This window comes from Gouania willdenowi, chromosome 4, assembly GCF_900634775.1.
Source record: "Gouania willdenowi chromosome 4, fGouWil2.1, whole genome shotgun sequence".
Taxonomy (NCBI): Eukaryota; Metazoa; Chordata; class Actinopteri; order Blenniiformes; family Gobiesocidae; genus Gouania; species Gouania willdenowi.
This window is the reverse complement of record NC_041047.1, coordinates 21,271,537-21,287,044: the sequence shown is the minus strand read 5'-3', so window position 1 is coordinate 21,287,044 and position 15,508 is coordinate 21,271,537. Positions and strand designations below refer to the sequence as shown.

The window sequence follows — 15,508 nt, the reverse complement described above, 5'->3', positions numbered from 1 at the left end:
TCCCTGCTTGCATCTCTGCTAATCAACCTCACTCTCTTCACCTGTGTAGCCCAGCTGAAACTACTCAGGTTATCCCTCTGAGGTGGATTTAAGTTTTCTTCCTCCAGTCAAATCAGGTTTGTCTGTGTTTCCTCTTGTGTTGACCAGCCCAACAATGTTCTCTTGGTTTTGACTCTGCTTTAACCCATTTGAATCCCATCCTCAAAGGCTTTTAATATGTATTCACAAATGGAGATGTTGGTTAGGACTTACTACTGCTGCTGAAGTCTTAGTGTTTAAACTAGGCTAGATTGCATTAATTCAGCAAGCCATTATCTCTGCAGGGGCTTGGTCACACATGAAAACCATGAATTCACAGAGAAACATACATTATATAGGCGCCTATTGTTAAATGAAATTTATGCAAAAAAAAAAAAATCTGAAAAACCAAATTTTGAGAAAGTTGTGTCCATATTTGGCAGGTCTTTATACTGGTGTCAAACATCAGTCAGGATTTAAATGACTTTTATTTCATTTGTTTTTCAACATGAAAATTAAAAACTTTTAATTTTTTTTGGCTAAAAAGGACAGTAGTTCTTTACAACTAAACGTACATAAAACAGCGCTCACCATGGGAGAGAGAAAAGGCTACAGTACTTAACATGTGTACAAACACTAAAATGGTTACGTGAACTCTGGCTTTATATTGTAGCTATGGTATAAATAAGCTAGTCTACTATACTTGCTGTTGCAAGCACCAGATAGAAAATTACTTAAAGTAAAAACTATTAAAAACGAAAAAAAATTGCATGTGGTCACATGTCGAGCTCCTTGGAAGACCCAGCCATCTCAACAGTGTCTCTGTATCTATTTATGACGGGGAAATCACTTGAAGAATATCTTTCCTTTGACACTGAGCAGAGAGATGATTCTGAACTAGCTGATGTTCTTGGAGTCTTCTTATTCAGGAATCTATGTTCCTTCTGCAATTCACACTGCTGTGCTGTTCTGATTCTTCTCCAGATGATTTTGGTGACCCTTCATAGCTGGCATAAAAGCTTTGGACAATACTTGTAGACATTGTGGGCTGCTCCACTTGGTCCCGGTGCCTTCACCACCACGTCCTGGACTTCTTTCAGAAGAGGTTACTTCAAGTCAACTAGGTTCTGGCGGTGTTATCAGAATCTCGCCCTGGCCCAAGTCGTGGTCTCTATTGGGGTCACTAGAAGTCAGATGCTGGTCTACCACTTCTTTTGAACATGTTAGATGTCCATTGCCCTTCTGGTGAAACCACATGGGTACCATCTTTCTAAGGATGAGCTAAAGCTCTGCCAGTGGTTCCCTTGTTTACTTCCTCACCTTCTTGTGTTGTCTTTTAGGCTAGCAGAGGTCTGCCTTTCTTTGTCAGTGCCAAGTCTCTCAGCAGCCAACCTCTCAATGATAGTTGTCATAGTCTGGACTCTGTAGCTGCCTTTCTGCTTCCCCTTTGGCTGTTGCTTCCATTACCCTGTCGACATCCTCGTCAAACATCTGCCACTCTGATGCTCTGCAGGCTTGAGGACACTTGATCCTTCTCTTCTTGGACTGCCTGCCAGAAGGGTCTAATGGCACCACCTGGGGGCTCTGGGCTCTGTGGGGTGCTTCTGGGCCTTCATCTTCCTCTGTCTCACCAGGTACCAGGACATTGCATTGTGGTGTGGTGCTTGCAGTTGCTCCATGCACTTCCTCCTTGACTTTTGAATCTTTAGACAACTCTCGTTCTTGCAAAATTTTCTGCAGAAGGCTTGTGTAATGTTGAAATATGAAGTCTATTGGATATTTATTGTTTCATAATTTAGAAATGGTTTGGTTTTTAAATATCTTCAAGTATCTTGATATTTTCCACATGAGGATAAAACCGACAGCTTCAGGTAAACAAAAGGGGACACATTGTGCAGTTTGTGTGTGCTGAGCGATGACGGAAAAGAGGAAATCAAGTCAAGTCATGAAGCATTTGGTTTGACCTCACAACTGGTGAACACACAAGGCGTACTCTTCTTTCCCCACCCCGCAGAAATTAATGAAATAGCTGTGTGACACAAATATGAGGGAGGTTGAATCTGTCAGCACACAGTCTCTGAATGAGCTGACGTTACCCTAACATCTTGTGAGGAGAAGGGAATGAAAGCCAGAAGATTGTAGGGAAGAAGAAAGTCAGATCAGCTGTGTCTAATGATAAGCTTTGCTGCTACATATGTAATTGGATGGATTGGCTTCTACTGAATCGCTTTGTGTTGAAGATGCATATGAAATATGCAGAATACCACTTTACAAATAGTTTCATGCTGACTGATACAAAATTTTACACTACATTTGATAACAACCTATTCAAACAGATGCTTGGCTATTTCACTAAGTAATCCAGCATGTGTCAGATGGATTAGTTGAGATCAAGATGACCACCCATGCATTGTGTGGTTGAAAACCATTGTTCTTTTATCATATACTTTAAATTATGTAATCTGCTTGTCAAATAAGTCACTTCTCCATCTCAGAAATCAATCACGTAATGTCACATTTTTTACTGAAATATTTCACACTTAACTAAAGTTGACAACATTGCGAACAATAGTAAAATACAATATTCATAGAACATTGGATTCAAATTATTATTACTTCTGCCAAGGAGGTCATCTTTTTTGTTTGTTTGTTAGCAGGATTACGTCAAAAGTACTTAAGGGATTTTGATAATTTTAAACAATTATAGACCTTGCACCATGGAAGATTCCATTACATTTTGGCGGGGGATGTGAACCAATAATACCAACCTTTTTTGCCCGATGGACCGGTTTAATATCGGACAATATTTTCTCGGTCCAACCTTTAAGATGTGGCCAAAAACCTAAAAAACTGTCATTTTCTAAATATAATAATAAACGTGAATTTACATGAAATGCTTTATTAAGCAGCGTCAAAGTTAAACATGCCTTCAACATAAAATATGCCACAAAAACAAATATAAAGTGCACGAAAAATACAACTCACCATTGCTTCTGTTCGTCTTGTTCACACTTTTTTTATTCAAAGTACTTCAAAGGCTCGTCCTTTAATGCAGAATGCTTGGTCTCCAAGTGGCAAAACATTTTTGAAGGCTTCACTGCCTCATCAGAAAGCCAGTTGCCGTATATTATGCAGAGCGAGCTTGGTGAGTGGGAACTACCTATTGCAATAAATCCATATTTCAAGTAGGACTCCTAGTATTGTCAAAGTCAGCTTTCTTTTTCTTTGAAGTCGTAGGCTCTTCTTCTGTCTCCTGACTGGCTCTTTTACCCCGGGGCAAAGACGCTTGTTTTTTGTTAATTTTGCTGTCTTGGAGGCTTCCCTTTAGCGGTAATTTACCAGCCGGAGCATCCCCTTTAAGATATGCTTAAAGGGGATGCTCCGGCCGGTGACCAAAGCAGGCACCTTGACGTGCATCAAGAGTGAGGGATAGACAGATGTAGCAGAGAGAATCCGTAAATGTTCCAAACTAAAACATTGTTCAGGCTCAGATAATAAATACAATGGAAATAATGTAAATGTATTCTTTCTGTGCGACCCAGTACCAAGTGACACACGGACCGGTACCGTTCTGCGGCCCGGGGTTGGGAACCTCTGCTGTAGATCACTTTCAAAAATAAAAAAAATACTCTAATTTTTAAGGAAATTCACATCAGAGTTTGTAATTGACTGAGATTTTATTCAGTTATGTATGGTTAGTTTCTTAATTACCACATCTAATCTACATCGCATTTTATCGTGATCCTTACATATGGATCTACTACTGTAAATTGTTATTAATTGGGATATACATTTCTTGCAAGTCTTTAAAGTATGAATGGTCATGGTACCAAGATCAGGATCACTGATCCAGAAAACTGCTACTATCTGACAAAGAGGATAATTGGCGTTGGGTGGAGGTTTGTGCTCTCTGAGTTCACTAAGCAAGCCTTTTTGAATGAAGACACATACATCAACATAATGACACGTATGGTATACAGAAAACCTCAATAAATAAACTAATAGTGTTAAACACAATTGTTTGGCCCGAAACTTACCCTTGTGGTACTCCGCAAGATATTTTTTTAATACATTCACTGTCACTGTTATTCACAACACAGTAGTGTCCGTCACCAATGACGATAATAAAAAATATTTTAAAAAAGGTTCCATAAATTAAAAAAACGCTATTCTGTGTGTTTTTAACAGGACCATTTGAAATATTTAATTCTAGTTATCGAAATCCTTAAAGATAATAAATTGGGCTCCAAATACACATGTATGCACCCACACATGACTGTATACAACCCACCATCACACAGACAAAAACTCACACTCAGCCTTCTGTGTAATCCCGTTTGATGTTGCTGAGACTCCACAGCCTTTCCCTGTGCTGCCTTTGAACTTAGCTGCCAAGATCGTGTAACACCACGTGCCTCCTTTGACTTTCAGGAATGATCAGGAACATTGTAAGGATAAAATTGGCAGGGGGTGAGGAGCTGAGAGGGAGCCCTGACAGAAAGCAAGTAAAAGCCCTGAATATTGTCAACATTTTGTTAATAAGCTTAGGAGTGTGTGTGTGGATTCCTGAGTGTGTGCAGACAGACACAGTGTGTATGTGGCAGTGCCAATAGGAATTCCTCTGTCTTAGTGAGGGTGATGTCAGGCTACATTACAGCTTATTGCTTGCTGGGCTGAGTGACATGCAGGATTATCCACTGATGGGAGAAATAAAAAAAAAAAAAGAAAATGCTTTCATCAGCACGGAGCCGGTGCCTGTGCGTTTGATGTTAGATTCAAGGAATCGTTCACAAGGTGATGGAAACTGTGTGGGGTGGGGGGAAGAGGTTGAGTACCAATAAAAGGTCATGACGAAGCAACAAGTGTGCCCAGGAGATAAATAGCAAAGTAACACTTCAAGATATACTACCAGTTCTTTCATAATATTTGTTTCAATGTCTCACTATGGGATATACGCCTCCCCGTCATATCTCAGAAGCTCTATCTCATCACGCCAATCCTGATTGGCTGGTGAAATGTAATAATCCTCTGCAAGTAGTTCTGCCTACTATAAGTGGAGTGGGCGGAGAATGCAGCACCATTCATTAAGGAATCCTGTAACAAATTACAATTACTCTGTAATTGAGTAGTTTTTTAGTGTACTACTTTTTTGAGTACTTTCTAAAATCTGTACATTTACTTTTACTTAAGTAAATTTTGTTTCAAGTAACAGTACTTCGCTACATTGGAAATCGATTCCTGCCTATAGGTCTTTGATCATCCTCTTCCTCTGGATTCTCCCGTGCGCCTCGTCCTCCAGCAGTGCCAGATAAGCCACTGTGCGTCTTTACGCACTGTGTGCGCATTCCATTTTTATAACAGCTACAGTTTGTTGCAGCCAATTGATCAGCAGTTTTGCGCAATGATCATGTGATTTTAATTAAACTTATTATTAATTTAAAGCTGAATTTGTAGGCGCTCACACGTCACCCTGGGGCTCTTTCGTTTTTTTGGCAAATATATCCTTCATATACAATATGTGTTGTGAAATATGCAATGTTCGGTTAATTCACACAAATGTATCAATTTCACAGAGCTGTCTTTAATTTCATTGTTCTCCTGTTGGGGTCGGAGTTTCTCATGATTTTGTGCATATGACAGGGTCGGAGCTGCCGTGGAGGTGCACACATTATCCCCTAAAGATAGGAATTGTTCTCTTACTGGAAAATGTTTTATTGGATGCTCTGACAAATTTAATGTATTGACACAAGCACTTACCTCATTGAATTGACGCTCTTGACATTTATTTTCTTTTCTTTATCCAGGTTAGCTACACCATGATTTGTTCTCATGCAGGTTTTTTGAAATGGTAATCATATCATAAAATCATATAAAAAAAGAATCTAGTTTGATCTTTATACGTCTTTGTACTTTTTATTGCATGAGAGAGATGCCCCCCCCCCCCAAACTTTTACTCTGAGTACATTTTAAGTGATCTACTTTTAACTTTTACTCGAGTAGATTTTCACACCAGTAACTTTTCTTCTTAAGTAAAATTTCATCAAAGTAGCAGTACTTCTACTTAAATACATTTTAAGTACACTTTCCACCCCTGCTTCTCGCCACAGCAGCGGAACCATCCACAGATGGACCCTTTTTGTATTTCGTTGCCGGACACTGTTGTTGGCATCGTTTTTTGTCAACCACCTCAGGTCAATTAGTGAACCCAACACCCCAGTTGGCGGCTCGGTTCCAACGCTGCTCCACGCGGTCCCCAGACGCTGGTTGGCGGCCTTCAGCTAGCTTAGCGGCTAGCAGCCACGTGCTAACACTAACTAGCTTCTCCTTCCTGCTGTACCCCAGCACAGAAGAGAAGGATGGAGGGAAAAGCCCCACACGCCAGCGGAGCTGGAGGCGTGGAGGCTGGCCTCTGCAGGTGTGGGAAGAAAATCTCAGCCCGAGATACACACCAGGTCTGCTCCAAGTGCCTTGGGCAGGAACATGGACGCCCCGGCTCTTGCTTCCACTGCGCCGCCTTATGGTGAAGAGTCTCTGGAGGCGGCTGGCATGCCAAAACAGGCAAACCAGGAACCCCTCCTCCCCCTCTCAGCGCCAAGCCCATTGCTGAGTGGGGCCCAGCTGGGGTTCACAGTTCGATATCGCATTTGTCCCTCTGCCCTGGGAGGACATTTTGGATTTGGACTGTGGAAACCACAATGACGTGACCTCTGAATTCCTCATTTCAGAGGAAGAAAAGGACAACATCTTTGTCACCCCGGCTTGGGCTGCAAAGCACCCCCCTTCTGTCGCCTCCACAGCTGGAGGTTTGCAGACGCGCTGCTGCCCGTCTATCCATCTCGTGGCCCGTCATCGTGACCGAAGTGAATAGGGCCCGGTACAAGAGGAAGTGCCTTCCCGTGACCAGGGGTATGGCGAACCAGCTGCCTCCCATCTTCCCAAAGCTGCTGGATGAGGTGGCACGCTCCTGGAAGGACCGGCCGTTCACCAACAGGGGCGTGGTTCTGGGCGATTCATCCCTGGACTGTGAGTTCAGGAAAAGCCTAGGTCTTCTCCGTGTGCCCCCTGGCTCAACCTAGCAAATTTCTCTAAGGTGGAAAGGAGTGACATCCTGGACATGCCCGTCCCCGCCAGGGTGCGGGAGCATGGGCACACTCTGATCTTGGTGGCTCTGAATTGGCCTGCCATGCATTGGCTGGCAGAGATCCACCGGTTGTTGTGCGCTCCCTCCTGGCAACTCCTGTTGTGGAGGGACTTACTGTCACAGGCGGGGGGCTCAGTCTTCCACCCTCACCCAATGTGCTTGGTGCTATGGGCTTGGTCCCTGATTGGTGCAATATGTCTGTCGTGGGACTCTCACAGTGGGAGATTTCCACCATACAGAGTGCTCGGGCTTCCTCCACTAGGTCTTTGTATGACTGTAAGTGGAGGGTGTTGGAGGACTGGTGTCATCGGGCGAGACACACCCCTTTTCAGTGTTCTGTGGGAGTGATTTTGTAATTCCTGCAGGAGCTGATGGACAAACGGAGGGCTTTCTCCACAGTGAAAGTGTATCTGGCAGCTATTGCTGCCTGTCATGTGGGCTTCGGGGATAAAACTGCATTCGCTGATTGTTCGTTTTATGAAAGGAGCACACAGGCTGTGTAGAGCTGTGTCCAGGTCACTTGTGCTGCCGTGGAATTTGGCTGTGATTCTGGAGGGTCTTAAACGCCCTCCTTTTGAACCGATGGCACGCCTAAACTTAAAGTTTGTGTCTCTGAAGGGAGTGTTGCTACTGGCTTTAGCGTCAGTTAAGCATGACATCCATGCACTGTCAGTGCACTCATTGTGTGACCAGTTCTTCCCTGGCAATGCGAGGATGATATTGAAGCCCATCCCGGCTTTTGTGCTGAAGGTGTTGGGCTCATGCATTCCTATTGACATCACAGCTCTCTCTGCCTCACATGGTGAGCAACGGCCTCATTTATTGTTTCCGGTACACTCTGTGAACGTGTACGTGGCCATGACAAGGGGTTTCAGAAAGAGCGATCAGCTCTTTGTCTCCTGGACCATGCCCCGTAAACACTGGGTGGTGGAGGCGATTTCTTTGGCTTATGCGAGTCAGGGTCTGCAGCCGCCTGCTGGCTTGCGTGCTCATTTGACTCGGGGTTTAGCCACATCCTGGGCCTTGTTCTGGGGAGTGTCTGTTCAGGATATTTGTGTAGTGGCGAGTTGGTCCTCGCCCCACCCTTTTGTTCGGTTTTACCGGCTGGATGTTTCCGCTTCGTGTGTGGCACGGGCGATTCTCCTGTCCTAATGTGTGATAAGCTTGTCTGTAATACGAGAGCTACGATATCCTATAGTGAGACATTGAAACTAATGTTATGAAAGAGAACTGTAGGTTATTTACACAACCCCTGTTCTCTGAGTAATATGAGTGAGATGTTTCACCAGACAACCCTTCTTGCTCACTGAGTGAGAAAAGGATTCCTGAATGAATGGTGCTGCATTCTCCGCCCACTCTACTTATAGTAGGCCGGACTACCGGCGGCGGATTAATACATGTCACCAACCAATCAGGATTGGCGTGATGATATAAAGCTTCTGAGACATCTCACTCATATTACTCAGAGAACCGGGGTTATGTAAATAACCTATAGTTACTGTATAGCAAAGATTATCCCTTTCTTTCTACAATGTGAGTAGCTCTTGTATCAGATACTGTAATGGGAAATATTTGTTCATGTGACTTTCCTTCCTGGTGTCATAGAAGTGAAAGGAGTTTCTACAACCCTTTTAAGAGCGGTTTCTATATAATGAAGGAAGGAACAATAGTTGGGGAAGAAAAATGTTTATGACATTGGGTTGGAAATATTTGGTCAATCTGTAACCTTACCGAACCCCCGAAAAAGGCTATTATTTACAAATCAGGACTCTGGTTGAGCAGAATTGTCTTTGATTTGAGACATGTGGAAGTCTTTCTCCAACCCCAACTAGCAATTCACTCAAACGTCAAACTGACACTATGAAGTTGTTCCAAGAATACAAAATTATTGGCATTGTGGTTTGTGGTTGAAAAAGTCTAATAACTTGTGTCTCCTTGTCATTGTACTGCAGTCTTGATAAAACATTACATGACTCCTTCAACAACTCCATTAATCTTTAGCATGTTTAAATTAATCTGATCTGTGAGGCGGAGTGAAAGCACTTAATGTAAGAAAATATTGTGTATTTTTCTCACTTTTTTTGTTGCCAAAGTCAAAAATGTTGGATTGATAATGTAGCCAATTTCATATTAATAGTAGAACCGGATCTTACGGCAGTTGGTGAAACTGTCAAGTTAATTAATCTATTTTTTTGTTTTATCATTCTGCTTGAAATAAAAATATGCTTCAGACTGGAAAAAACACTCGCCAAAAATCAAACCCCTGCTGCCCCTGTGAAAGATGGAGGCCTCCATCACTGCATTAACTCAATTAGACAAAGTAGTACACATCACTTGGACTTTTTACTTGTGGTTGATTGATGGTGTCAGTAATATTAATCTCAATGAAAGTGCACCACAAGACTATTTATTTCAATAAGTGTTGTACTTGCAGGAAATGTGGTGGAGTTGCTGCCATTTTTAAATCAATATTTCAGTGCAAAGAAATAACATTTGGTGATTTTATCTCCTTTGAATATATGTCATTCTTACTGAAAGGGTGATTCAAGAATTCTGTTTCTAGTCATTTATAGACCCCCAAAATATTCTGGAGAATTCATGGATGAGTTTGCTGAACTGCTGTCAGTTGTATGCACTGAATACAACTTTTTAATAACAACAGGTGACTTTAATATTCATGTAGACAATAACATGCACAATACTGCCAAAGAACTGTATGCTTTAATGGACACTTTTTATCTTATACAACATGTGACTGGTCCGACATACAGTACACTCAAGGTCACACTTTGGATCTGATTATCTCTAAAGGTGTTGATATTTCTGCTGTTGATGTAAGAGTATCTGATCATTTCTGTCTTTTTTGACTTGGAGACTGTAACATCTGTTCCCCCTACTTCTGTGTGTTTAAAGAAAAGGTACATAAATGATAACACGTGCACAGTTTATGGAAGCCATAGCAATGACACCTACATTGAGTGCTGAGACAGTTGATAATCTTTTGAATGAGTTTAATACAAAAGTCTGTAACTCACAAGTTTGGATGAACTACGGCCGGGCCCACGTAACGTATCCACACCGAAGAGCACGTACCACGTTTCCGAGAATTCAGTCAAATGACTTGGTTCGACCGAGTAAATTTTAGTGTACACAACATCAAGAACAACAAAGTGAGTGGAATTCTTGTAGCCCGGCTTAAAAATGTTCCTATTAACATGATCCAGACGTACCAAATGTCATGCTTCTATGTGTAAACCCGCAATTGTTTGCTATATTTCACATATCTACCTGACTATGAGACTGGGCTACTACTCGGGATGGGAATTGATAAAAATGTAACGATTCCGATTCCATTATCGATACTGCTTATCGATTCGATTCCTTACTGATTCTCTTACCGATTCTCATTGGGTGAGGGGATTAAATAATACAAATGGATTTGTTTGCTTTAACTCTTTATTATCTTATCCTATCTTTCTTTAATTTTCTGCAGGGATATTAGCTCTCTTTTAATCCACCAGGTATAGATTGTTTTCACTGGATAATAATATATACAATATATGACACGTTGGCTACAAACATTTGATAATATTTACAGTGCTCCTTTTGAACTTCAGACATTGAACAAATAATTATTCTGTAAAAAGAACATAACCAAAAGTACAGCTGCACTTATTATGTATTTAAACGGTAAAGCTTTAGTTATTTGCCTTTGTTTACATTTCTATAAATGGACCTTCAGAGACGCCGTCCCCTGGACGTCATCAGCCGTGTGTGTGAATGTGTGAAAGAGCAAACTAAAGACAACGATCAGTACCAGTCTGTCTCCCGTGTCTGATTACTTGTTATGAGGACATAAACTGGCAACAAAGTGTGTGTTCTTGTGGAAGTTTGTTGTTTTCAGAAGAAAAGTCTGTGCAAAAATTAACTTTTGCGTGAGTGTACAGAACCCGGAAGTGAGTGGCGTAGTGATCGAGACGCTACATACACATCACGGAGGACAGCGCAGCTGCGGGGGGAGAAGGTGGATTCTCCGTGGTGGAAATATAGTGAAATATAGCCAAACTTTCTCAGTTCTCAGAAAGAACCAGTTTTTGATTCCACGCATGTTGACCATTAATAAAATAACAAATATAATTTGTATTCAATCAAGCAAAACTGAACACAAACTTTATTTTCATCATCCAATGAAATTTGTACTCAATTTCGTCTTTTTGTAGGTCATTTCCTTGGTAATCGCAGTGTGCTGGACATCCTCAGGCAGGAAGGCTACGAGATTGTCCACATGCCTTCTCACCATCAAGAGTCAGTTGCAGAGTGAGTAAGCACAGAGTGTCAAAGCATGTCATTTCTGTGGTAACACTGAAACCAAGAAATTTAGACAATTATTGATGCATCTTATTTAATTTTAGAGGTATCACATCACTGTTTGTGGGCTCATCTGTGATCCTTGATTGTAACCTTTAAAGTAGTAAATGCTGTACATCTTGCTGTAAACCAGATATTTGAACCAGGTTTTTAACCCCACAAAGAAAGTAAAACAAGGGTGAACAGTGAACGCACAATTTAGTCGCTCCACATCCGTCCAATGCTCTGTCGAGTTGAGGCATTTGACCTCAGTAGATTTAGTGAAATGCACTGCTCAGATGGGCCAACTTTTCCTCTGAAGCAAATAAAGCTAAGCTTTACAGGAATCCTTTGATACCTCATCAACTCCCTCACCTTCCTCCCTCCCTTTTAATGACTGCCAAAGGCAAGCAGCCAGCAGTGGTTCTGCCTGATCTCACCACAACATACACGTGTGTTCAGGGATGTTCAGTGCCAACAACCAAGGCAGCAACTGTGTGTGTGTGTGTGTGTGTGTGTCCCTCTCTCTTTGGCACAAGACGGCATCCCTGTCACCTTGAATTTGCACTCTGTGCACAATAAATAACAACAGTCATTAGAATCTCGTCAAAATGTAAAAACAAGACATAAGGAAGAATCAGTCAAAACATCATTTTTCATTCAGCCAGCTATAGGCCTTATACAAACTCTTTTACTCCAAGTTACAGCTGTAAATGTAGATTTACTGTTCTCCTTCCTCCCTGTTTGCTAAGTTGCGGGCTTCATCCAGCGGCTCTTGGTTTTAACCCTGACAGGCAGACTCACTTACTGTGGTCACAAATCTCTCGTGTATGCTGTACGGCCACACACTTGCATGCAAGTAGACAAGCTGCCCAAGGCAGGGGCGAAGTAACAAGCGAGCAAAAACAACACCGGATGGCAAAAAACGTGGTGTTTATGGCAGCTAGTATAGCCTCAGACTTTGTGTTTTGAAGCAAACGTCTCCTAAAGGGTGAATGACAGGGCTTGCAGACCAGAGCTGGGTTTGGCTCTACAGTAGCTTGACCACAAGCCTGGCTCTGTCATCACACTGACCATGCTGCTAGGGCCAGGGTGTGAGTGGGCCTCAAATCTATTAAGAATGGTGAGCCAGAATAAATTATGAGTGAGCAGGACTAATGCAGAAGATTACAGCTGTTCATTTAATGCTGACTTACACAAGGAGTTCCCAACTTCAGGGTTACTTCCCAGTTGGTTGAATTCTGCTAAATTTATCTCCAAAGTGATCTTACAAATTGCAGTATAGCTACAGTATAGCTAGCACTGTATTAGTTTCTTCTTAATAATGTTAAAAACATGGTCTTGATCCTCTACCTTGAAGTCCCATAAGCCATACTGACTAGAAGAAGGCGGGGAAAGGAAGTATGAGTAATGGATGGAAGAAAAACAGACATGGCCAAAGTTTTAGATGTGTCAGAGAGTCTGGGTGGTCTTCTTCAATCAGACGTTGTCTTAGATGTTCCAAGATTGACCACATGTGTAAAGATATTTTATATCTTACCCTGTGGGTATTTCAGCTACTGAGGACAGCCTTATGCAGTAAAAACACCCTGCATGTTTGTTTACATGATTAAATTTAACAGTAATGAAGCATTAAATGACCAGAAAATACAAACATTACTAGTTGTGTAAATGCTGTTTACCCTGCAAAAAAATAAAAAATAAAATAATATATTAACTGTCGCCTGTTGAACTTTTCTTCTTTAGAATGAAACCAGATCAGATACCCAGGCACGGTGAAGACATCACTGACCCCAGCACTGAGCCTCCAACTGACTGGCTGATCTCTCCTGAGACTGAGTTGGAGTTTGGAGATCTAGATAATTTACCTGACCTTGGAGAGGAGGAACTCCCTCACATATTGCTCCCCGACAGCCTGAGCCAGCTGGAGGAATTTGGTCGACGCAAACGGCCTCGCAAAACTCACAGAGGCCACGGGAGACCACGTCTTTTCAGCGACCTGTGGGTTCGCATCGGAGATAGGTGAGAAGTCTCCCACATTGTTGTTATTCATCAAGGACACTTAACTTTGAAGGGCAAGTCAAGATGAATTTTTTTTTTTTTTTTTTTTTTTTTTTTTAAAAAGAATATGAATGAGAGGTATGATTGGGCAAGCTTTAGAATAAAGACAATGAATGTGCACTAAAGCTGCTGAGAATTTAAAGAGATGGACACAGTGTTATCATTTTACAACCTCCAATAACTGTTTGTGCATAGAAGAAAATCATAAATACAAGTTTCATGCAACAGTTTTGCCAAAGAAAGTGATTTGGTAGACATTTCACAAAAAAACAAAAGTAATTAAACATGTTTTGTTTTCTGTTGAAATAAAAAAAAAAATGGACAAGAATGATAAGTCGGTTTTATATAGCGCTTTTCAAAGAAAACTCAAAGACGCTTTACAGGAAGCATTAGGAGTGGAGGAGATGAGTTAGTTTAATGCCTGTGTGAACAGGTGGATTTTTAACTCTGTTTTGAAATATTAAAAGAAAGAAAAAAGTAATAAAGAATAAAATAGATAGCATAATAAGTTGGTAAGAGGAAGAAGAATTGTCACATTACAATAGTTATATTATCGGCCCACCAATTGTATTAGCCGATATTTGCCACAAAATGTAATATTGTAATACTGAGAGTTGAACTGTAGTTTTTAACGTTATTTAACCAAATGCTCACAATATGCTAGTCTTGTCTGAACTCTCTGTCCATCGTCCACATACGTCATCACCCCACATCCTCGTAGTTCTTTCCAACGGACTCAATCACACAACAGAAATAAAACATCTGCAAACAATATTCTTATTATGGACTGAAAATGTTTGATGCCCCAGTCGGGCATCAAATTAAACGTATGTTAGTTACCTATAGAATTAGCTGTGTGGGGAGGGATTCTATATAAATTTCAGCATCAATTGATATCAAAAAACAGCATCAGCATATTGGCATTATAAGTAACGATACATGGCTAATATCGAAAATCCCTATTGTCAAGCTTTTTGTATCCATTGGTTTACTTTTTGTCTTTGCAGCACCACCCCACCACCTAACGTGAGGATCATTAATGGTTATGTAACAGTGGAGCCTCCGCTGATCCACCAGGAGCACCGTCAACGGATGGAGATTCACGCCACAGAGCAACACCTCAGCTCTCCTTCCTCTAAACCCTCCGGCTCCGTCCACTGTGCCCCCAGCAGCACACTCTCAGCCTTGTGTGTTTTACCCTGGCTTTTAACACACATGCTGTTCACCTCCTGACCACAAGACAGCTTTATCTCTTGACTCTTAGGACAGCTCTGCCTCCACGGAAAAGCAGTGGAATGTAACAGATAAAGAACTAACAAGGAGTCGCCGTCAGCACATGCAGAAGGAATGGAGAGAGATTTTATTGTGAAAAAGAGGTCAGCAGGCAGGAGACGTCCACTGTTGGCCTACAATATGAGAAACGCTGTTTCAAATCTCTAAATGTGTGGAATAAGCTTTTCATCACGATCCAAGGAATAACCTGTGTCTGACTGCAAGGGGAGAAGTCTTAAAATGAAATATCAAACTCATAGCACAGAGAGGAAATGCTGAATTCCTCGACCCAATAATGATCCTAATATTGGATGATGAAATAGGACTGATCTTAATAATGAGACTAAAACATACTAATGACAAATATGGCTGTGTTAGATGAGTTCAGTGCATTTATTACTGTGTATATGGGTGGGAACACTCAGTCACCACTTTGTAAATTGTGCATTTTGTCCATAAATGAGTAATGTATATTTATTATTTCTGAAAGAAAAGAGTATATTTTCTTCTTTTTTTGGAGACAAATGTAAAAAATAAACTTTAAAAATGTTTTCAAGGACAACAAACGTTTCTCTCCTTTTTTTGTCCTTCTTTACTCTGTTTAACAAAGCATTTCCAGTGGTTTTCATTATTTAATAACTGATTCCTTCACAATAAAGTTTGGTATTC

The 15,508-nt window shown here is 41.3% G+C and overlaps 1 protein-coding gene across 1 annotated transcript in view; it reads left to right on the top strand.

Annotated features, from left to right (window-relative positions):
* The window catches only part of trabd2b (TraB domain containing 2B), a 78,185-nt gene extending 62,884 nt beyond the window's left edge, over positions 1-15,301 (top strand). Inside the window, exons 5-7 of the mRNA XM_028443557.1 lie at positions 11,380-11,476; positions 13,253-13,528; positions 14,575-15,301. Coding sequence (XP_028299358.1) covers positions 11,380-11,476; positions 13,253-13,528; positions 14,575-14,800 — 599 coding nt within the window. The 3' untranslated portion in view covers positions 14,801-15,301. The remainder of the gene's footprint in view (positions 1-11,379; positions 11,477-13,252; positions 13,529-14,574) is intronic.
* Positions 15,302-15,508: the final 207 nt, after the last annotated feature.